Source organism: Gracilinanus agilis, chromosome 5, assembly GCF_016433145.1.
Source record: "Gracilinanus agilis isolate LMUSP501 chromosome 5, AgileGrace, whole genome shotgun sequence".
In the NCBI taxonomy this organism is placed as follows: domain Eukaryota; kingdom Metazoa; phylum Chordata; class Mammalia; order Didelphimorphia; family Didelphidae; genus Gracilinanus; species Gracilinanus agilis.
The window spans coordinates 100,849,663-100,874,753 of NC_058134.1; the positions used below are offsets into that span (position 1 = coordinate 100,849,663).

A 25,091-nucleotide genomic window follows, 5' to 3' on the forward strand; every position below is an offset into this window, starting at 1 on the left:
TCCTTTCCTTTCCTTTCCCTCCCTCCCTTCCTTCTTCCTTCCTTCCTTCCTTTATTTTTTGTGACCAACATCTATTTCTTTTTTACCAATCATATGTAATAACATATTTCCATACCAGTTTTCCCAAGTTATATGATTGAACTTATCTCCTTCCCTCCTTTTCCTTCCTCCTCCCTGTGTTGGCAAGTGATTAGATCTGGGTTATACATGTATTATCATGCAATTGTTTGTCACTTCTTACGGTAAAATAGTATTCTATTACAATCATAGGCTACAACTTGTTCAGCTATTCCTCAATTGATGGACATTTCTTCAGTTTCCAGTTCTTTGCCACCACAAAAAGAGCTTCTATAAATATTTTTGTGGAGGTGGTCTTTTTTCCTATCTTCAGTCTCTTTGGGATAGAGACCTATTTGGCCTTTTGGGCATTGTTCCAGATTGCTTTCCAGATTGTTATATCAATTCATAGCTCCACCAGCAGTATCCAAATTTTTCCACATTCCCTCCAACATTTATCATTTTCCTTTTTGTCATGTTTGCCAGTCTGATGAGTATGACGTGGAATGTATGAGTTGTTTTTGTCTGCATTTCTCTAATTTATAGTCATTTGAAGGATTTTTTCATATGAATAAAGATAGTTTTAATTTCTTCATCCGGGAAATGCGTGTTCATTTCCTTTTACCATTTACCATTTGGTAAATGCTTTGTATTCTTATAAATTTGACTCTATTAGTTGAGAAATGAAACCTTTTGGTGGAGAGACTTTCTATAAAGAATTTTTTCTCACTTTGTTGTTTGCCTTTTAACTTGGTTGCATTGCTTTTGTCCATAAAGAAAAATTTTAATTATTAAATATATGTTCAGACTTGGTAGATGTGCTAAATTGTTTTGCTAAACTTTATTTTTAATTTTTTATGAGTGATTTATCTTGAGGTGGGGCAGGAACATATTTAGAATGAAGTTGACTTGAAAATAAAATATGTAAATAAAAGGGTTTATTTAGGAAAAAAATATACATACACATATATTTTCTCATTTATGAATGGAGAAGGGTTGGTCTAGATAGATGAACTGTAAGGTCCCTTCTAGCTCTAAAATTCTATAATCTTGTAAGGAAAATACAACTGAAAGAACTTAGTAACATTTTTTTCAGTATACAAGATATTATAATCTATAACAGAAAATAAAAGGCTACATATTGTGACTATAGCAAATATAGATGAGAAGTTTAAAAACTGACAATACTGACAATTTTTTATTGGAACTTAAATAAAAAATATTTTTCAGACATATACTTTTGGATCCAGAAGAACCAGAAAATCTAAGCCTATTTCTTCATTTTACAGATGAGAAAACAGACTCAGAGGGGTTCCTTATCTTTGCCCAAAGTCACAAGGAAAATTAGTATCAGGATTGGAGCTAGAACTCAGTTCTATTGGCATCCAATATACCACTATCTTTGACTTTGATTCTTTGATAAATTCTTGTTATTCCGCCCCCCCCCCCACCTTATCCCTAATGCCTTCCCAGAAAGCAATCCTTTAAAACAGTTATTTTAAGAAATAAAAAGGAATAATAAAAAAACAGGCAAAACCAATCAATATGAGGAAGCAAAAATCTTATATTTTTCCTGTTCCATATCCACATTTTCTTCTAGCTCTATAAAGAATGCTGGACCAGAACTGTTTATATTATATTGGTACTAATATTCAAACAGTTGTGTGCAATTTTCTTTATGTAACTACAGTATAATGGAAAGATTGTTGGATGTAGAATTAGAAAGTCTACATTTAAATCTTAGTTCTGTCACTTATTTTCTGTGTGAACTTGGTTAAATCACTTTGACTAATTCTTTAGGTCTCTTTCCCCTTATGCAAAATGAAAGTGTTAGACAAAGTGGCCTCTAAATACTTTTCTGACCCTTGACTGATGCCCCTATGTTCTGGATGCTTGGCACTGTTCAAATAGACAAGAGATTCATCAAAATATGGTCCCAAAGTGTTTTTCAAGGTGGCCAAAAAATACGAGATTTCATGGTGCTAGTGTGAAAGGTAGGTTTAATGTTATTACAGGAAAAAATAAAATGGGATATGGGATTTATTAAACAGAATCACAGAATTTAAGAATTGGAAAGAACCATTTCATTCCAATCCATAAGTTAAAGAGATTCCCTTTTATAAACCACCTATTATCCAGACTTTGCCATTTTACTACTACTATCTCCTGAAGTAATGTGTTCCAAAAGCTTTCTTCCCCTCACATCAAGTTCAAATTTACCTTTTTACCATTTCTACCAATTTCTTCCATTTCTGACCTCAGAGGCCTAAAGGAACAGGCTTATTCATTCATTCATAAAATCCTCAAAATACAACTGAAGACAGTTAATATGTCCCCTTTGGGTCTTTTCTTCTCCAGGTTACATATCTCTAATTATTTTTTTCTGATTCTCATATAGCATAAATACAAGGGCCACCACCATCATGGATCTTGATATTTTATAGTTTTTCCACGTTTTTTCCTTTGAGTGACTTTACTTCTGAAGAGATGTCAAATGTACCCAATAGTGAATGAGGTAATTTTCCTATAGCTACCACTGTTAGATTTGAACAAAGAAAAATAAAAAATTGAATCTACTCATTCTTAATTCTGGGACACTGAGATAAGATTGACCTTTCTTAGCTATGTGGAGGAATCAAGTGAAGAAAAAAGGAAACCCAATAAAGAGAATTGTGGGAAGCTCTGAAGACAATCACCTCTCCTGCTTCCTTTATTCTTATTCTAACTCCTTGTCCTAAGTGGGAGTCCAAAGCTCTACTACCACTAATTTATTTCTTTTCACATAATCTCCAAAATAGATTGATAATTACACTAGGACAGTGCCAGGAGCCCTTCAGAGAAATAAGGGTCTCCATCAGGGTCCATCGAGTCAGTGTAGATGGCAAAGCTTTACATTGATCCCTCTTGTCTGAAAATCAGGCCACAGGAAGGATGGATACTCAGTTAGATCCTTTTGTGTGACTCTCTTCTGACCAACATTTTTTTATTATTAAAATTATTATAATCTATATTTTTAGGATAGACTCAAGGTTTGTAGTATAGATATGAAATTTCTTTATAAAAACCCATTTATAGAACTTTCTTATAGAATTCCCTTGTATACTCTATAAATCAACCAGCATTTAATGAGTTAATAACTACACACTTAGTAAAATAACAAGAGCTGCTTAAATCTCTCTCAGAACTTGAAGGCCACAGCATGACAAAACAAAAAATACCTTTTTGCCTCAATCCTTTCTCACAATGAATTTAACCCTATGAAACCAAAGCATTCTTATACTTTACTACTTTCTCGCATTAGATTTGTCCCCCTGAATTTGGGGGTTCTCACACTCTAATCCACTTTTGAAATATGTTGAAGGTTCTTTTATAAAAATAAAACTTAGATAAGGTAGAGTTTTGGTAGCCTTGGGGCATGTTTAGTCTCAGCATAATCTATAGGTAGGATTTTGCAGAAATATGTTTTGTGTGCCGGAATTTTATGTAAGCAGTGCAATCTTGATTTTCCTTTCTCTATTTTGAATTTGAAATGTAAAATTTCCCAGCATTTGTGTGACTGTGAGTTAAAGGTATAAAATAAAGATTCTACAGGAAGTAGAACAGAACAGGTACGGAAAACCCACTGCTTTCTCTGACTCTCTATCTTCCTCCATCTTGGCTAAACCATCAAACCTCTCAAGATAACTGGAAACTGCTGTCTGGCTTCTAGCAGGAGAGGAACCTTAAAGATTCTGGAAACCTGCAATTCTCACACCTATTGCAATGCTTAGCTAGTGACATAGCTTAGCACTTTTGAATTTAGCTAAGTTTCTGCCATTTGGTTCACAAAATGGTAGCAGCTAAATAGAGAATCCTGGGGTGAGTCTGGCCCAGATAATTTTATTTAAACATTTTTCTAATGCTGAAAAAATATATACTAAATCCATAATTCTACTGATTTTCTATATAAGATATAGCTCTTTTGAAGAACTCTTGATTTGGAGGTAGAAGGGACTTTCAGGATCATCCCATCCAGTGCACTCATTTTACAGATGAAAAAAAGAAGAATGATTTGTCCAAGGTCGCCTCTACAGTAGTAGCAGAGATGAGATCTAAACCCATATGGTCTGACTATGAACCCAGTATTTTTGCCACTATATGGAAGCTACATGGAAGCAATACTAAAAACATTTACAAATGATCTCATTTTAAAAAATATTTGGTAATCTGTTTCATAAAAGAGACAGAAGTATATTGCAAAACAGGTAAATCCTTTAAGTTCTACAACTGTTATACTCACAACAAAGTGAATTTTCAAGATGAGTTGGGTCACCAAATAAGAGTTAATGGAATCCTGGGTTAAAATCACTTTGTGCTTGAGGCAAAACTTAGAAGTCACAAACCAAAAAAGAATTGTTCCTGTTTTCCACAAATTGCTGCTTTTGTAATTGGGACTGACCTCAGATATGCCCTAGAATGCTTGGCCCCATGGTAGGAAGCAGTTTTGGCTGGATCACTGTAATATTATGCTTTCTACTTATCCTTAGGATTCCTGCTGCTTCGCATCTGTTCAGGTGCCCATAGAAGTTGAAGTGGGGCTCCAGCATTAAGTAAAAAGAATCCAGGTTAATGGTTTCCCCCTACATAAATCTCTTCACTTTTTTCTCTTTTACCACCAACCAAATAACAGCCAGAGCTGAGAAAAGTGAAGGTAGTAATTAGAAGTAAGCAACTTTCTGCTCTCAAAACCCAAATCCCTGCTGTTACAAATTATCTTTAGGGTTTTCCAGATGGCTGGTATCACAGTAGGGGTAAAATTGGGCATTCCAATATTATGTTATTGCCCCTCCAGCAAAGGCTAGATATTCATTCCAAAGCTTTCCCTTTGTGTATCAATTTCTTTCTTGATTACTGGACCTTGCCAAAAATAAATGTTTATGTTGAAAAGATTATGGGTTCATTGCTTTAAAATTAGAAGGGAATCTTACAAAATGCCTTGCCAAAACTCTTCATTTTACAGGTGAAGAAAATGATGTTCAGAGAACTCGAATGATTTTTGCAGTATCACACAAGTAATAAGAGAGTAGCAAGATTTGCACTCAAGTCTTCCAGTTGTAAATCCAAGATTATAATCTGTGATGCCACTTCAAGAATGTTTCATTGGGTTCTATTTATTACAAACCAACTTGGCCATTTCACTTCTCTAAACCTAAAATTCTTCACTGGTTAAATTAAAGGGTAGCATTTGCCAATCAATCAAAAAGCACATATTCTATTCCCAGGCACTGTGTTAGTCAGTAGGTATCCATATTCAAAAAAGGAAACAATCTTTCCTTTCAAAGATGGGAAGGAGGATCCTACTCTGTTCAGTCATACTCTGATGCCTCAATAGAGAAGGAGAACGGTCCTTACATCTCAAAGGTTGTCTCTATCATTGAAGCACCAGCTCTAGCAGGTCTACCCAGTTGAAAAGGTCTCCAACACAAGTTTAATGATGAATTGCACCTGTCTAGCTACTTTTTGTAGAGTATCATCAACAGACTGGCTGTAGTACAATGGGTGTTTTGGCCAGGAAAATTCTTATAGACCATCTGTTAATTTAGTTAGTAAGATCCATCAATGGATTACTGACAAAAATTACATATTATTTGCACTGGAGTTAAACATAAAATCTTCAACTTCTCTTCTAGTTTGTAAAGTTTAAGATTCTTTATGTTCATATCTCTTACTTTTGGCTTTTACCAAGGGGTTGTAACTAGGGGCAGGGAGCCTTGAACCTCAGAAAAAAGCCTAATGCTCTCCTCAGTGGGACCTTGGATATAATCTACATGCCCCATATGCCAGGTCTCATCCGACCTGGCAACTGAGTGAGTTCTCAAGAAATGGCTCCTCACTTATGATTGCAGGCTGTAACTAATAGGCTGATACTACAGGTGAGTTCAGTCCAATTTCTGGGGAACCCGCTCTCATTAATGAACTCACTACTTTTACTCCCACTCCCCCTCCCCACTCTCAGCTGCTTTGTGTTTAGAAAGGGAACACTGGTCAACCATTAACTATCATCATCACAGTTCCTAAAATATATTAACAAACCAACTGGTACCAATGACTGGCAAATTTGCATTTCATGCTCTCTAAATTTGAAGCATTTATAATCAAAGCCTATTTCCCCTCATAACTTATAACCTTATCTACAGCTAATTCAATCCTTTTACTCCCCTGAATGTTTCTTTTTCTGAGTTTCTTTTTCATGATGTCCTCTGGAACCACCTACTGAGCATTAATAAAATTTTCTTAATATCTTAATTTCTTTAATTTCTTCATTACGCACTTCCCTTTATAGAAAACTGTTCCTCTAGGAAAATCTCATCCCTAAATGATCTTTCCAATGCTAGTTGCTCCTTTTCTCAAGGACTTGAAAATACAGAACCAGAAGAAATGAGGTGCCATATTCTTTGCTTCCTAACGCTTCTTATAGACTCTTCATCAGCTACTAATATAGCTACTTCTTCCTCTTTTGAGGTTTGTTCCATCCATCTATTTCACTTTAAGTAGATCCTTGTTTTGTATCTGTCTATCTACCTCCTTTCTGAAGTTCAGAACCTTCCTTCACACTATAACCTAGTAGAACATCTCATGATCCATTACATGGCAATGTCTTCTCAACTACAAACATAGTGGCAATCTAGTTCTTAAACTTACAGGAAGAGAATTGAACTGGGAATTTGTCACACTGGCACCACTAGAAAAGGATATCTAGTGGAAGGTAGCAAGCAGCTACAAAGTAAGTATAAATGCCTGGTTGGCAGGAGAGAGAAGCCATCTCATCTCTGAAGCTTACCACCTATATAGAGAAGTCACTTAATTTTCCTTAGTCTTAATTTCTTATTCTGTAAAGAGAAGGAGTGTGGACTAGATGGTTACTGAAGTGCTTTCTGAATTTAACTACCTTTATCATACTATGATCCATAATTTTTCCTTTTTTAGAAACGTCTAGAACCAATCTGACCTCCTTTGGAAGATAAAACAAAGGCTAATTGTTGTCAACTACAGTTTAAATTTATATTTTTATTGTCATTTTATAAATAAAATAATCCCTCTTCCCACCCTATGTGAGAGAATGAACTTAAAACGTGAGCTTCACAAGGTAAAAAGACTTTAACTTTGACATTTGTATCTATAGGACTAGCACAGTGTTTGGCACAGAGTAGATGCCTTATAAAGATATTTATTATAATTAAATTCCTAGAGCACACTGCCCTAATACAATTTGAATAAAAATAAAATTCCACTTTACTTTCCTTAGTCTTTCCACATCCTGTTTTGTCTCTGACCTTTGAATCAATCTTCCTTGAACTGCTTTGACAGTTATTTTTTCTTCATACTTGCCTTTTTGAATCGCCTCAGAAATCCCGAGTAATGGAATTTGCATATTGAAAACTCCTCTGTGAAACCAGAAATGTGCCCTGTGGTGCTTTGCAGTCAAGGATAGCTTCTATCATAGACGTTGTGATATTTCTAACGCTGAGCATTCCCTCTACAGACTTTGTCTTAGTGACCTCTTCAACTCTCATGATTTAATTTTATTCTCTAAGCAGATGATTCCCAGATCTATATATCCAGTCCCTTGACTCTCCCCAGAGCTTCAGGCCCACATCACCAATTGCCTATCAGAGATTTCAAACTAGATGTCTCAGAGATGTCAAGAACTCAACATGTTTGAAACTGAATTCAATTTCTGAGTCTTTTCTTCTTACAAATAGCCTCATTCCTGTTGATCATGCTTACTGTCCTTCCAATCTCCCAATTTCATAACCTTGACATTGTCTTAGACTCTTCACTCTCCTCCACCCTATAATCTTTTATATCCAATCTCTTCTTTCCATTCAGAGACATCTTCTTTCAGGCCTGTATCACCACCCAAATCAATTATTACAGGCATCCCTGCCTTAAGTCTCTTCCTACTGCAATCCATCCCATACAGGTTGCTGCTAAAATAACGTTCTACAATCACATATCTGATCAAATGATTCCTGTACTTAACCACTTCCAATGACTTCCTATATTCTCGAGAATGAAACATAAACTCTCCTTTTTATCTGTTGAAGCTTGCATTGGTACACTGGAGGCACTTAATACTCACTGATGTATTGATTGATTCTTTGACTGTATTCCTCTCCTGATTCTGTTCAGTTTTCTTTCAAACGCTTGCTTTTATAGAGCTATGCTTTTCAGGTGAAAGCCTCCAAGTCAGTTGTCAATAAACCAGAATCTGCATTTTTAATTCTAAGAGTCTCTCCAGGGCTCTGAAAGACAGATAATGTAGTAGTAGAAATACCTGAGTCATACTTTAGAGACTAAAGTTGCAGTCTGCCATATATTGAATATTTACTATTCTAAATTACTAGCTGTCAGAGTAGAGATCAGAGATAGGCAAAACACAGAGGGAACAACATCTTGATAGAACTTTTTTACAAATATACCTATTTTTAATTTGGGAAAATTTGACTCTCTATGATATGCTAGAAGTAATTTTATGAGTCAAATCCCATATGTTGGAGTCAGGGTTTAGAGCTTCTATTTGAAAGTGAGAAGGAGAGGATATAATTCTCAAACCTTATCTAGAGTTCTTGGTGCCTTGTTCCTACTCTGATTGTTATGGTCACTTGATTTCCCTAACAGCAAAACACTTTTGGTTACTATAAGTGAAAACTCAATGCATTTAAGTTCACATGTTTCCTGTAAGAATGTTAATATACTTCAGTGCACATTAGTTTTCACTCTATCAAGGCTACCTTATTCTCCAAATAGCTCTTCTGTTTTTTTACTTGATAGGTCTGCTTTGTCCAAGAAAGGACTTTGTAAATTTAACTGACTTTTTATCTCTGCTAACCATCCACCACTAACCCTGCTTTCAATTTCATTTAGATTTGAGGTTTCCATTTGAACTTGTTTGCAAAGAAAAGGCAAGGGCATGCCGATGTCACAAAGCTATATGGGAAGTGCAGCCGACCTGAGTGGAACTCACTGACTTGCCTTAGCATTCTGATTATAAGGGTCTATGAGTTCAGATGAATAAAACTAAAAATGAAACTCAGCAGGCATGATGAAATCAACTGAAACGGTTGGTCAGACTCCCCCAAATTATTTCATTCACTCCAGAATAGATTTGGGATCTGAACTCACTCTGCTACCTTTCCCAGGGCTTGTTTAGTCACTTGTATATCTCAACTACACAAAGAGTCATTTTAGTCTCAGGAGTTGTATTCTTCTTTCCTTTTAGTGTTGATTTGGACATCAGAGACCTAGGTAAATAATATTAAGGAAAATTAGCCCCAGAAATAACAAAATGTCCTGTCAGGCTTTAAGAAGTAATCATGAGATCATCTTTGGGATATTCATATTACACTATAAAGCTGGAAGAGGGGATGGGGAAGGATCCAGGAAGGGAAAAGAATAAACATCTATATAAATCTTTTACTGCCAGGTGCTTTTATAGCTAAATGCTTTTTTCAAATTTTTTTTTTGACTTTTACAATAATCATACAAGTTTGGTTAGTATCATCATTTTACAGTTGAGGAAATTGAGGCAAACTGAGGTTAAGTGACTTGCCTATGGCCACACAATGAGAATCTGAGGCCCCATTTGAATTACTTCAGGCCCAGCACTCTATCCTCTATGCCAGATGGCAGAAGATAGGTTGTTAGAGCTGGAAGGACATTTAAAATAGTCTGATACAGCTCATTTATTAAATCAGTGAAGAAAGTAAGATCTAGAGAGAGTGATTTGGCCAAAAGCATAAATGTAGATAGTAGAAGACCTTAAAACATAGGTCTTTAACCTGTACTTGTATTTCCTATAGACAAATATACTTGGGGATGAAGAGGACATCATGAGTAACAGCCCTCATCATGTCCAATTTATATATTGTTATTTGTATATTTCCTTTTAGTATAGGAGCTCCCTGTTACCTCTGGGAGAAAATATAAATTATTTTTTTGTTTTTTAAGTTCTTCTTAACTTGGACCCTTATGAACTTGCCAGTCTCTTATACTTCCTTCCTCCTGAATCCTCTGCTGATCTTGTGATACTGGTCTTCTTGCCAGATTCCTCTTGGCTTTCTTCCTACAAGATATTCCATCTCTTGTCTCAGAGGACTTTCTCTGGCTGTCCCTTATGTCTGGAACTCCTTCTCTCCTCATTTCCACCTCCTAAATTCTCTTCTTTCCTTCAAGTCTCAATTAAAGAACTCTTTCTAATACTCCCTAACTCCTCTGAAATTATCTCACATTTATCCTGTATATGTTTTATGTGTACAAAGTAGTTGGCATGTTGTCTTTTTCCATTAGATGATAAGGAACTTGAGATTGGGGTCTATTTGGGGTCTTTCTTCGTATCCTTAGAACAGCATATTGTCTGGAACATTCTTTCTGATGTTGTTCAGTCATCTTTGAGTCTTCATGACCCTGTTTGGAGTTTTCTTGGCAAAGACACTGGATTAGTCTGCCATTTCCTTCTCCAGTTCATTTTATAGAGGAGGAACTAAGGCAAATGAGCAAACACAGCTAGTCTCTGAGACCAGATTTGCACTCAGGAAGACAAATCTTCCTGACTTCAGACCCAACACACTATCCACCACTCCACTCAGTTGCCCTGCACATATTAGGTGCTTAATAATAGATGTTTGTTGACCAACTGATAATTTCTAAGAGAGAGAGAGTTTAGGGTATGTTTGGTAGAAAAAGGTGAGTGTCCATAATTTTTAGAAGGATATATGCAGAGGGCAGCTAGGCAGATTGAGTAGCTTGGTAGATTGAGAGCTAAACCCAGAAAACAGAGGTCCTGGGTTTAAACCTGACCTTAGACACTTCCAAGATATGTGTCCTGGGCAAGTTTACTTAACCCCCGTTGCCTAGCCCTTTCCCTTCTTCTGCCTTGGAACCAATATGGAATATTGATTTTAAGATGGAAGGTAAGGGTTAAAAAAAAAGGATATGTACATATACATATATATAATATATACATATAGATAGATAGAAATATATACATCACAAAACATGAATTATTCTTTTCTTCAAGAACAATAATGCGGATATATATACATATATATATAATTATTTAATTTTTATTAGTTACTTGCTAGGTAACTATCAGCTATTTAGAAAAATATAAAATTGGAAAATACATATGAGAAGTTGTTGGCTTGCAGCATCGATATATACTGCACGTGGCATGACTATAAAGTCAAGGGGTTGGTGACCATGTGTCGTGCACAAAAACCCGTCTCAGTCCTTTGGAGCAGCTCCATCTAGATAAGTCCAGTTTTATGAAGTATGTATTGATTACACTTTCACCTGTGTGCTACTGTAAGCATAAATAGTAACACTGCCTCAAATGAACATGAATTTAATTTACAGGGGGACAACACTTGGTATTTGTAAAGGCCACACTTTGTCTTTATTCATTTGGATAGTAGACTATTTTTTTTTCTCCACAATCCCTTTTTCTCAAGAAATAGTTCCTAGTGTTTGTCTCTGAAGCACTGCCTGTGTATGCAAAGGCAGTTGCATTACATTATAAAGGCTTGCAAATACCCATTTTGAAAAGGTTGCCTTTTTTCTTGTCCTAAATGGCAGTAGAGAAAAATGATCACAAGCTCCATCCCTGTTTTGCATTAGAAACATTACAGACTATATTAGAAGATAATTCAGAGATTAAGTAAAGTAGTACAACTAGTACTTGGAAAGAAATCTCTTCTCTGATACATACAATAATTATCTAATCATTATTTGAAGGTTTTTAGTCAGGGTGATCCCACTTTTTTTTTTCCTGTGGCATGCCATTCCATATTTGAACTGCTTTAGTTTTCAGAACTATCTCCTGATGTTTCTTACCTTTTGTTTTTTTTTTTTTGTTGTTTCATCCCAAGCACTTAGCTCGGTGCTGGGTAAACAGTAGGTACCTGCTAAACATTATTTGACTAGTTTATTACATTTAGCTATTTCATAGCTTTGATTCATTATTCTTAGTCCCAGCCTCTGAGACCAACTAGAACAAATCAGATCTCTTTCCCATATTCTAGCCCTTCAATGACTTTAAAATGGTAATTAGGTGTTCCTTAAGTCTTTTCCTCAAGCAAAATAGCCTCAGTTTCCTGAACTGTCCCTTATATAGAATGAATTTCAGAACCCTTCTTCCTGGTTGTTCTTTTCTGGAAGGTATCCGGCTTATCAATATTCTTTTTAAAGAAGTTTCCAGAAATGACAAGGGCATTTCACATGTAATCTACCAGGACACAATAGAGGGGGATCATCAACTTCCCAAACCCACAAAATATATTCCTTTTGATTCAGCTCAAGATATCAATAGTTTGCATTAAATGGCTTCAGAGCTGACAATTACAAGCTCTTAAGTCAACATCATTGTCTTCTTTAGGAAATTCCTCTGAGAACATATGATAATATGGTACTGAATTGTTCTAACTATAGCATGCTTTACAGAAGTAGGAGTCATATTCTATTTTAAAAGATGCTTTCTTAGGAGGAATCCAAGGATAGGCACTTTTATCCTTTCTACTCACCTGAAAGCAACAATAAGTAGCATTCTGCACTTTACAGATCAAGGATGAGGAAATGGAGGATGTTTGCCTGAGGTCTTTTAGAACACCAATCATTTGTGAGGACAGAGTCTAGGTCTCCTCATGCCCAGCTCAGTGACCTTTTGTCAAGATTTCACATGCCCTTCTGGCCTCAGACACTCTTAATCTAATCTGCATGACCCTGGGCAAGTCATTTGATCTCCATTGCCTAATCTTTACTGCTCTTCTACTTTGGAACCAATACATGGTATTGATTCTAAGATGGAAGGTGACAGTTTAAAAACAAAGAATTTCACATGTTTATAATTCCCAACAGATTATAATCTCTGTTACTAGACAAGGATGAGACCCCTGAATTGCTTGAGTTTTGGAGTTCTGAGCTTTAAAAAAAAGTCTAGAGCTGCACTCTAGTATACTGAACCTCTTCTAGGTGGGGGCAAAGACTACCAAGATGCTTAAGGGGGAACTACCTGACTTTAGTTGGAAACAGAAGATCCAAGTTTCTATGCCAATCAGCCGCAGGATCAAGCCAATAACTGAACACTCCATTTCCAGCCTGGGCCACTCAGGGAAGCCCAGTCTCTTAAATATAAAAGTGTCAATGGTACATACTAGAGAAGGGAGAAGGGTGCTCAGGACACCCCTTGTAGATTCCCTAGCCTTGTCATCCTTTCTCTTCTGATGCACATAAAACACAGTGAAGGGTACCAAAGGACATCAATGGCAATCTTAATGAGTTGGGACTTCCACCATTCTCACTCCCTTCCCTCCCATTTAGGGGTCAAGAAGGAGCCCCAATTTCCCCTTTGAACTGTTTAATCTTAAAAGCAGACAGTTGAGGAAACACTATGGCTTACAAGGTATCATCAAGGGCTGATGATGATGAAATTTGATGGCAATAATATCAAACTTTACGTGGCAATAATCCAAGTTTGCAATGATACATTAAGCTATAATGCTGCTATTTATACCGCCATAAACTTAGTTTATGGCGGTATAAATAGTCTCACTAATGGTATTAACAGCAGCCCTCAATGGCATCACAGCTGTAGAATGCTGCATTTATGCTATTAGTATGCCTATTTATATCACCATAAACTTAGGTAGTCAAAGTTGCTACATATACAATACAAGGAAGATTAATGGGCATATTTTATGCCCAAATCTGGGCCCCTGTGCTAGAGATTTTATGGCTACCTCCCTACACCCTACATATCTATTTGGTCCTTCATTTGGCTCTGTGAGGGAACTGACTTATGAGGTTTCCAGCAGAGCTCAAGGAGGAGAGTACACTCATATTTCAAGATACCCTGAGAAGCCTGGAAATACTGAGCTGCAAGACCGTGAGAGGAGAGCACTTGCCAAATAGCCGCTTAGCCAACTTACGGTCTCCTTGGCAGCGGACTGGGCCCACGGTCAGTTTGGCTTCAGATCCGGGTCGGTCGATGTCACCAACTACCACCTGGCTCACAGGCAGATGATCTTTGTAGGATAACAAACCAACATCCTTTCTCCTGAATCAAAACAAAAACAAAACAAAAAACAACAACCAAAAAGAAACACATTAAAACCATGAGTTGAGTTAGCTGGGTATGTCCTCAAATAATTACTCATTTTTCCAGAGGCTCATTGAGAGATACCACGGCTCCTAAGCCGTGTGCAGAACATTTCATTGGGATTTAGATAAAGAGTTAGAAGGGACTTTTAGGTTAGCAAGTCCCAAAGCATCATTTTAATGATGAGGAAACTGAAGCCCATGATGACATGCTGAATGTCAAACACATAGTATTAACACTAGTCAATATTTATGTAAGGTTTTAGGGCTTACAGATATTTTCTAATCTTATCCATGTCAGATCCCTAATAGTTAGCCCTTGTTTGCCTCTACTTTGCTCATCTATAAGGTGGATATATAAGAACTTAAGTGACTTATTCAAGGTCACAAATACCTTCAATCATTTAAGGCAGGATTTAAACTCAAGTCTTCCTAACTTCAAGTCCAATGTTATATCTACTATATCATGTTATTTCTTTCTAATTTCCTCAAAGGAGATCTTTTAGTCACCAAAAGGGGGGAGAAATAAGTACTAAATATAATTATGAACGTATGCACAAATTATATTCCCTCTAATACTTTTAAACATCTTATGCAATCACCAGGCTATTTAGTAATAAACCAGGAAGCTCAAAGACATGAAAAGAATTAGACATTGTAATAAAATAAAACTTACAACTGAGTTAATTAGATGCATACCTGGGCATGCATACCAAGTATTTTATGTAAATAAATGTATTTACCATTACTTGTATAATACCAAACTAAGAATTCTGGCACTACCCTGGGGCAGGGAGTAGGCAAGGAGATTAGAAAGCTTCTCTGGGAATCCAAAGGTAAGAAGAGCTATACCACCTGTCCTACATATTACATATTCAAGACCTGCTAAGTGGGTACCTCATTATTTCCTTTAGGCAGAGGAAGTTGAGACATAGCAGAAACTAGAGAGCTATAATAGGCTGGGATGAAGGTGAGATGGAACTATTGAGACAATCTGACCTCAGATGCTCTATATTAAGAGGTTAGGGATGGAATAAGAGAGCTCCCATCAAATGTTTTCTCTGACAAGGGAGTGGGTTAGAGGAATTGAGCTCTCTCCTTATCCCTTTGCCATCAGAAACTACATTCAGGCCAGGTTATTTATTGATACAGGAGTCCCCCCAGAAGTTTCCCATTTCATCCATTTCTTGACTCTCCTGGTTGTCCTCATATAGTATGGCTTTCTTCTTCCCTAACTAAAAGAAATGGGCTGGAGAAATCCATAATACTCTTTTCCCCTCTACAAGTGAGTTGTACAAAGGTTGAGTCAACAAGGGGAGAACCAGTTAGCCATAAGACTTACTTAAACAGGATGCTGAGAGGCAGAATAGTCTTCAAAGAGATAGAAAGTAAGCCTAGTCAAGTACTTCCTTCTGACAAGGTACTCAACCTCTCATTTCCCAGATATCTAACCTCCCATTTCCCTTGGCAGTTCTCTAAGACTGCAGATCACAGAGACAATTCTTATGTACACAGATTCCTCACTGGGGATTTCCTTTATTGAAGAAATCACAGGAGAGTAGTTTTTTAAGCAAAACTAAAGGACTATTTACTTTCTCACCTTCTTTCTTTCTTTTTCCTTTTTTAGGCATTAAAATCCTTACCTGCCATCTTAGAATCTATGGGGGTCAAGTGACTTGCCCAGACTTACACGGCTACTAGGTATCTGAGGTCAGATTTGAACCTAAGACCACCTGTCTCTGGGCATAGTTCTCAATCTGCTGAGACACCTAGCTGCTCTCCTCCCCTTCTTGCTTAAACCTGTGGAAAGCTCCTTCTTTGCTTGTCTATTTGACTATTCCCCCCTCCTCTTCCCACTATGGCTTATCCATCAGGTGACTAAGGTGACTCCAGGTCTCTACCATAGCCTTCTCGGCAGTATCTTAGAGTCTATTTGTGCCCTTTGTCACAGATCAAGTGAATTAATAACACCATTTTGGTCAATTTGCATTGGTTGCAAAAATCACTAATTATAACTCTGGATTGAATCTTTTAAGAGAAACTCTACTGCCTCTCCATCCACTACCAACCATTCCACAAATCCTTAGAACTTTCTGAAACTGTGTCAGATAGGGAGAGGAAAGTAGAGAGGAGGAATGTCATATATAGTGAACTAGGGCTGGAGGATAGCTTTCAGAGGTCTGTCTTGTGGTGAAGACCAAGCTATGGCTTGTATAAGGGTTGATGTTTGCTGCAGTTGCATATGCAGAGCTTAATAATAGCATGTTGTTCATTTGTGTCCAACTCATTACCTCATGGACCATAGCAATCTATTGGCTTTTCTTGGCAAAGATACTGGAGGGTTTTTGCCATTCTTTCCTCCTGTAGATCTATTTTTGTCAGTCAATAAGCAGTTAAGTGACTTGCCCAGGGTCACACAGTTAGGAAGTAAATATCTGAGAATGAATTTCAACTCAAGTGTTCCTGATTCCAGACCCACTATTCAACCACAGAGTCACAGCTACTTCTGCTAATAATATCTAGGGTCATACTTGTAAGAGTCGGAGGCTGGATTTGAACTCAAGTACAAAATTCTATCCACTGTGCCATGTAGCACCTCAGGTTAGTTGTAGGAAGACACTTTCTAAAAAAACAAAATGAAGAAAAGCCTTGAAAGTTACCTTTTTATATAGTTCTTACATCTACCAATTTAACCCTAAATTTGAAATTATACAAAGAATGGAAATTGTGAAAGATGAAGGTATTTATATAGTAATAATGGACTTTTATATGGAACCATTAAGTTGGCAAAGTACATGAATAAATTATCTCATTTGGTCTTCACAACATTCCTCTGTGACAAGTGCTATAAGTATTATTTCCTCCAATTAGAGATGAAGAAACCAAGGTTCATAGAGGGTCAAGTGACTTTCTGAGTTATGTTACTAATAAGTCCCTGAGGTAGTGTTTAAACTTAGTTTTTCATAATTTCAAGTCCAGCAGCCTAGCCACTTTGCAAAACTATCTGTCATGGAGGAAAAGAATAGCAATTCATTTAAAGTAAAGACAAATTAAAGTACAATAATAAGACAAAGAGATTTACTTCTCATTCTTTGGTGAGTGCATGGCAAGGTGGAGGCTATTTGTGGGGAGAGAACTCAGATTTTTTTTTCCAAGTGTTAAAGTCAGAGAGTTCATTAGTCATTAGTGATCTTGATGAACTTCTAAAATGGCCATGAAAATACACTGTCTCACATGCCAGGACATCAAAGAAATTCTGCTGTAGCCAATAAAAACAAGGCTGGGAGGCTCAAATGAATTTTTGCTATTTCTTTGTTGCCTCACTGGGCTTCTTTCTTCTTCTACTTTTAAAATAAAAAAGGGCTATTTTGATCAAATCAGACCTGGGATCAAGCACTAACCAGCTGTGATCATTATTGACTTTACTTCTTCCTATAAGATTGTGGGACATCAAGTCCTCAGGTCCAAACTAAAGTCTATAGAAATTGACTGCAAACCATGCCCTTTTGTTATTTCTATGATCATTTAAATTACTCTCAAGGAGGAAAAAAAATCAACAAAATCTCACAGTATCGACCTTAGGCTTAAGAGTTTCCCAATTCTGAGTGTTAAGACCAATATCTTTTTATTTTCTTTTTAATGGGGGCTTTAAGAGACACAGAGAAGATATTGATTACTGATCCAGATAGACCTTATTGCTGTCTAAGTCCAAAAACTTATAGCTACTTATAGTCATCTAACAATAAAACTGTACTATTTGGGGGGGGGGTGTTGTCTTCTTTCAAGGTTTAGTTTAATGTTCCACTTTCTAAAGGAATTCTTAGATCCCCTCAGCAGAAATGGATCATGGATCTAAAGCAATATGGGATCTTAGACGTCATCTCCTTCAGTGCTCCATTTTACATAGGAAGAAACTTAAGTTTGGAAAGGCTAAATGATTTAACTAGGGTGGTGCTGTTTGTAAAGTGTTAGTAACATTCTCCTTTCCATACTCCACGTGGTCTAGCTAATAGTGTTATTCCTCCTCATACAGGACACTTCATTTCCTGTCTCCATACATTTGTATTGGTCTCCCATTCTTAGCCTGAGCTTATTCCTCATCCCTATCTTCTAGAAATGTTTACTTACTTTAATCAATTGATCCATCAGTCAATCAATCAACAGGGATTTATTAAGTGCTCAATTTTTCCAGTTCCTTTTCAAGGTATACAAGTACATGTATACATATATACATGAAGCAATTGCTACTCTCAAAGGGACTTACATTCTAATGGGGGAGACTTATGTGTACATATAAATATAAAAAATATTATATATATGTATATGTATACATATATACAATTTATACACACACGTATGTAGCTAGGTGGTACAGTAGATAGAGCATTGGGCCCCAAATGAGGAAAACTTGAATTTAAATCTGGCCTCAGACCCTTACTATCTGTGAGAACCCGGGCAAATTGCTTAACCCTCTTTGCCTTAGTTTCTTTAGCTATAAAATGGGAATAATAATAGCACCTCCCTTTTAATGTTGTTTTGAGGGGTAGATGTGTTAATAGGTGTAAAAGGCTTTCTAAACTTTAAGGCACTTTACAAATGTTAATTACTATTAATAATAATTACTATAATTAATTACTGCTACTATTCCTACTCCTATTCCTACTAGTATCACCACTTGGCTATTCATATTCCTATTACTACCACCACTAAAACTACCACTCTTACCACTACTACTTCTACTATTTAGTAGATTTTTAAGATTCAGTAGATTTTAGGAACTCGCTCCAGTTTGCCCAGTTAATGTCAAAGCCCAGGTCTTTGATTCTAAATCTATGTGCCACAGATGACATTAAATCCAAAACTGAATGCCTGTATATACCAACTATGTGTTTGAAATTTGCCCTGTTGTTTGCTTCTCCTCTGAGCCAACTTTCTTCCTGTTATTATCATCACTAAAGGAAGTTTTGTGCTGAAGATTTCTGTTCTCTAAATTCACTTTAGTCCTCTCTTCCTAAAGAAGGTTTGTCTTGCTCTACTTTTATCTTTTGGCCTTTGCTTTTGTGGTCCTGCTTAGAAGTCAAACAAATCTTCAGAGAGTTTTGTGTTGCCCTTAGCTCAGTTGAGAAGAAAGAAAAAAAACAATCCACACACACACACACACACACACAAATAATTCCCGCACACGAAATTCCCAAATTTCAGTAATTTTGAATTTTTTTCTTCACAGCAGTTTTCATGAAAGCAGCAACTGAATGGAATCTGGCCTACAATTTTAGCAGGAATGGAAGAACTGAATGGCCTAATATCTTGCTTCTGAAAAGCTGCAAAAGCCCTTGCCTGCATTCTTAATCAGTCAGTATGGTTTTGTTGGCCTAATTACATAGCACTGCCTCTCTGATACAGCTTTCATACTTTTATTAACTATTTCTGTGAAGAGATCTCTTATAGGGAATGGTAATCATCACCATTTTTGCTACTGTATTTTGTCTTGCAATTCTATACAGTTTCTAAGGAGGATTAAAAAAACACCTTTTTTCAAGTAAATATATGAACTGGGGCATGTAGTTGGCTCAGTGGATAGAGAGCCAGGGCTAGAGATGGGAGGTCCTGGTTTCAAAACTGGCCTTAGATATTTCCTAGATATGGAAGATCTATCTATCTATCTATCTATCTATCTATCTATCTATCTATCTATCTATCTATCTATCTATCTATCATCTATCTATCCTATCTCTCTATATATACTTAATTGCCTAGCCCTTACCACTCTTCTGCCTTGTACTGATTCTAAGACAGAAAGAAAGTTTTTTTAAGTATATATGAATTAAAAGGGCTCAATTTATCTTATTATTTTAGAGTTGTCATAAATTTATGAATGTGGAAAGGGAACCCTCACTTTATTGATCAGTAATCTAAAGGTTGAAAGAGGTGACTTGAAAGGTGATATTTTAACACCCAAATTTTACATGTTACTATGGAAATATATCTGAGATTATAATATAAGTAAGAGGGATGTGTGATTCAATTTACCAAAATTCAATTTGAAAAACACATTTAAATGATATATTTATTGAATAAAGGAAGATATGTCTGGGTCTAAAGAAGCAAATTACCATTTAAAAAAGTAATAACAGACAGTGGCTTATTGCTTAACAGTTGTTATCTCACACTTTATGACAGAGTACAGAAAACTATAAATACATTCATGGCCAATCCCTAACAAAACGGTTAAATAAGGGAAGGATCTTTTTGCCTTTTATCCTTTCTCCTTCCTGCTCCTTTGATGCTGCCTTTCCCTCTCCCTTTTCTTCCAACTGTCAGGCCAGTCTCTCAATACTGTGACTCTCCTTTACTCTTTCCCTGGGAACACATCCAACTTCCCAAATAGGACCCAACAGATTAATTCATTCAACATAGACTCTTATTAACATTATCATTCCTGCTCTCATCTTGTGTTCAGAGGAATTCAGATAGAAACAGGCAGAGAACAAGTGGTTATCCTATTTGTCTGGTGGACTATTACATGGGTAGATAAAATGAATTTTTTTTAAAATTCAAAGTGTTTGAATATACTCATCTGGGCTCATGAAAACATTTTTTGGTTAAGTCTATTAGAATATCGAGGACTAAATGTCTTTCTCTTTGAAAAATCTAGTTTTAAATTTTTTGACTAGGTTTCCAGATTTTGAGAATTTTTCATTTGGCATAGTTTAGAGGCTTAAGAGTGTTTGGTATAGTGGCATTCACTAAGAACATTGTTCTCATGTTTCTATGGGCCAGTGTTATGTTTGTGTAATTCTGAGCTACAATTTTGTCTTTGATGATATTTTGCTTATAGTAAATTAGCTTTCTGAATTCTTAAGGGGTTGTTGGTTGATTTTTGTTCTTCATGCTCCAAGAGGAACAAAATATCCCTGGGTGACATCTCTTGACTTGAGCATTATTGGATTTAAGTGAGATAGAGTTGCACAGAGTCATCAGCCTCAGTCTGTCTTCTAGAGTCATTCAAATCCAGTGGCCAGACAAAAGTTAAACTGACTGGTGATGGGTTGGGATGCTGTTTGACTTTGTCTTCTTTAATTTCTAACCAAACTCCAAGTGCTCCACAGTACTTGCTTCTACTGTCTTCAGGACCATTGGAACAATTTTTTTCTCAAATTCTTAAGGGTATATAGGATTTGAATGTATAGTACAGGGATTTGTAAGTTTGTTGTTAGTTTATGAAGGATGATGAGATTTGGTGGATAATTCTAGCCATTTTTATGGTCTTTCTAACTATTCAGCAGATGATATATTTTTTATAGTCTACGGTGATATATTGCGCATTTGTTTACTCTAACTCCTCTAAAGAGGGAAAGAATGGCCAGGACTCCCATAAAATTCTGAGATTTGGAGTTTTCCCCTTCATTTCCTGAAGCACAGTAATATTGAATGTTTTGGGGTACTAAAAGATCATAAAAACAAAGCTGAGAGAACAAAGTTACTAGAATGGTGGTGATGCTTTCTTTCTAGCCTTAGGGGAGTATCTGTAAGGTCACAGGAGTATGCCTCCTGATATTAATTAATTAATTAGTTTTACCCTTTTTAGATGAAGTGGTCTCTGTTACATAAGAATATCTGGAATTTTTAAAATCCATTTATGATATAATCTGAGAACCTACATCAGTCCTCTTTTTAGAAAAGAGAGTTAATCTCTTTGTAGTTACTTTGGAGAAATATGTTCTGTAGTTCATTTAGATTACATGGGATTTTTGTTTGAATACCTTTTGTTGCATTTATTTACTCACTTGTTCATCCATTTATTTATTTGTTTGTTTATTTGCTTGTTCCTTCCTTCCTTCCTTCCTTTATTTATTTATTTGCTAATTTATTTTTTTTTTTTTTGCTTGTTTGTTTGTTTTAAACTCTTATCTTCCTTCTTAGAATCAATATTGTATATTGGTTCTTAGGCAAAAGATTGGTAAGGGTTAGGCAATGGGGGTTCAGTGACTTGCCTAGGGTCATACAGCCAGGAAGTATTTGAGCTCTGATTTGAACCCAGGACCTCCAGTCTCTGGGCCTGACTCTCAATCCACTGGGCCACCCAGCTGCCCCTTTGGATATCTTTTAATTCTATTGTTATCAATTTGACTGCCTCAAAAGTATTAATTAAAGCTGGTATTTTAAAGTGTTAATTGCCCTAAATGACTTTTTTCTCCTATTGTTCTTTCACTTCAGGATGCCAGTATTATCTGGTCATATAGAGAAAAAGAATTCTCCTTCAGTTTAATAGCAGACTTTAAAGTGCCTTCCTAGAAAATGTCACATTGTACATCAACTATTTTAGATATCATTGACTTATTCTCATGTTTTATATAAAGAAAAGTTTTCCACGTAGAGATCAAATTTCCTGAATTGTCACTATTCTTGTCATCTATTTAATACATTTGCATGTGCAACTAAGCCTGGATTTTGAAACTGGGGACTTTGTAATAATCAATAGAGGTGCTTTCTGATTATTTCTTTAATATTCATTGCATTGATAAATAAGTTGAATGTAATGTTTGTGGAGCTTTTGTGCAACCTTTATGTTCCTCAGCCCATATATTAAGTAATAAATGGTATGAAGGCTTTGTATGAAAAGCAATTTAAAACATAATTGATTACTTTCCATTTTATTGTAAAAGAGTTGCTTGCATGTTGTCTCTCCCATTATTACTTGAACAGATTGGGAGTAAGGGTTATATTTTTCTTTCCTCTTATCCTTTTCTATGAAGTTTAAATAGAAACAAAGTGAAAAAGCTACTAAACCATTATTATTTTATAATATTTAATATTCTGAAGATGCATCAACAACAACAAAATACTTGCTTTAGTTATTGAATCAAAGGATTGCAACTTAAGTATATACTCAAAAGGTTCACTGAAAGTATCTTCAGAACAACTCTGACATTAGATAGGACAACAAGAATGATATGTACCCATATCCTGCTCCCACATAATTATTATCTTTTTAATTATAACTATTGCATTGTTGTCATTATTATCCTCGATTTCTTTGCTTTTCTGTACAAAGATTATAAGAATCATTGAGAGGTTCCTCAGTGAAAATATATAAAAACAACAGGTAGGCTTTTTCAGGCAGTATGCAGCAGAAAAGTGCTATGGTAAGAATCAGAATGACTTGGGTTCAGATCTTGCTTGTGACACTAGCTGTATGACCATGGATGAGTCTATTAACCTAAGTCTCACAGTCTTCATTTTTAAAATGGATATAAGAATAACTTTGGCATCTATCTCACAGTGTTGTTGGGAAGTTTGGGTAACAGAATAAACTAAATGAATAAATGAAATAAAGGACTCTGGACACACCAGTTATGAATGCAAATTATTATTGTAATGCTGTCTTCCCTAAACTTTCTCTGCTTTAACATACACAGGGCCTCAAATCAAAAGAACAAAGTGACAGTTCTAGAAATATAGTTATTGGTGAGACAGTGGGATGTGAATTTTGAGAATAGAGGACCTTCCTGGTACACCTAAAGTCATGTTATATGGGTATCCACCTCTTCCACTTACTCAATAGTCCAGCCCTGACTATAGGTGTTTGCAAAGAGTTTGTCAAAATGTCATTTGTTTTTATTTTTAATCATTTTTTTTTCACTCAGGCAAGCACAAGTTGGCTCCACCAACATGCTAGATCATTAGAATCTGAAATAAGCATCAGAGTTTTTAGATATACCACAAAGTAAAAGTTCCCAAATAGTATTAATGGTGTCTGCAGCCACCATAAGCTATTGAATCTTCCTGAATGGATGGAAGGTAGAATTCTTTACAAAGCAATTAAGGTAATTAAGAAAACAACCATCATAATTAGATCTCTAGCATCCATGTCTGTGTCCCTGGTGCAAAGAGAGTAATTACAGATTCAATTACTCCTTTTCAGAAGGAATTGGTTGGAGCTTTTTAACAAAAAGGATGACAATTATCCTCTTTCCTTACATGTTCTTCTTAAGGAGCCCTCTCAATATTGATAAGAATTTTAGCAAATGCTAATTTATTTTTCTCTACTAAATCATAAGCTCATTGAGGACAAGGTCATCATCTTCAAGGATGTCATATAGTTTTATTTCTTCCACAGTATTTAGCAGAGTACCTCATATGGGGCAGATTTTCAATAATTTGGTTGAATGAATGAAGGCTGAATGAATTCTAAAACAACTTATCAGTATGCATTTACTAATGAAGTAAGAGATGGAAGATTTCCTAATCCACTGGAACTTGTTGGGACAACTCTACTTTACCTTTCTGTTATAATTAAGGGTTTAAGTTTTGTCATGTGTGTCTGGGAATGTATAGGTGTGTGTGGGGTTGTTGTGGTTTTGTTTTGCCTGGAGGGAACTGTTCTTTCCTAAAAAATCTATCACTTTGATATAATATATCACAGTGTTTATGAAAGGAAGAAACAAAGTACAAGTTTCTAAAAATGAAAATTCTTGTGGTATTTTATGGTTAGGAGTCATGGAATTGTGGTTTTTGTTCTTGTTCTTTGTTTTTGAAGAGGACCAATGCCATCATGGGGTGATGTCTTGACTTGTGTATGAATTGGATTTAAGTGAGACAGAATTGCACAAAGTCATCATCTCAGTCTGTCTTCCAGAATTATCAAAGTCCAGTGGCAAGACAAATATCAGGGCAATGGGTGATGACTCAGGATGCAATGAATGACCTTGGCTTCTTTGATGTCTGACCAGTCTTTAAGTGTTCCACAGAGCATGCTTTATGACCATTGGAAAGAATTGTTCTCATCTGCCTACTTAACTAGGGAAAGTATTCATATCCTTGGGTCAGACGTCACCTTAACTCATTGACATGTTGGGGGACTATTGGTTACACTCTGTCTGGTTTAGCCCATCTGCCAA

The 25,091-nt window shown here is 36.1% G+C and overlaps 1 protein-coding gene across 1 annotated transcript in view; it reads right to left on the reverse strand.

The window, feature by feature from the left end:
* Positions 1–25,091, reverse strand: part of CNTNAP2 (contactin associated protein 2) — a 1,887,185-nt gene that overhangs the window by 462,037 nt on the left and 1,400,057 nt on the right. Inside the window, exon 17 of the mRNA XM_044678981.1 lies at positions 14,022–14,149. Coding sequence (XP_044534916.1) covers positions 14,022–14,149 — 128 coding nt within the window. The remainder of the gene's footprint in view (positions 1–14,021; positions 14,150–25,091) is intronic.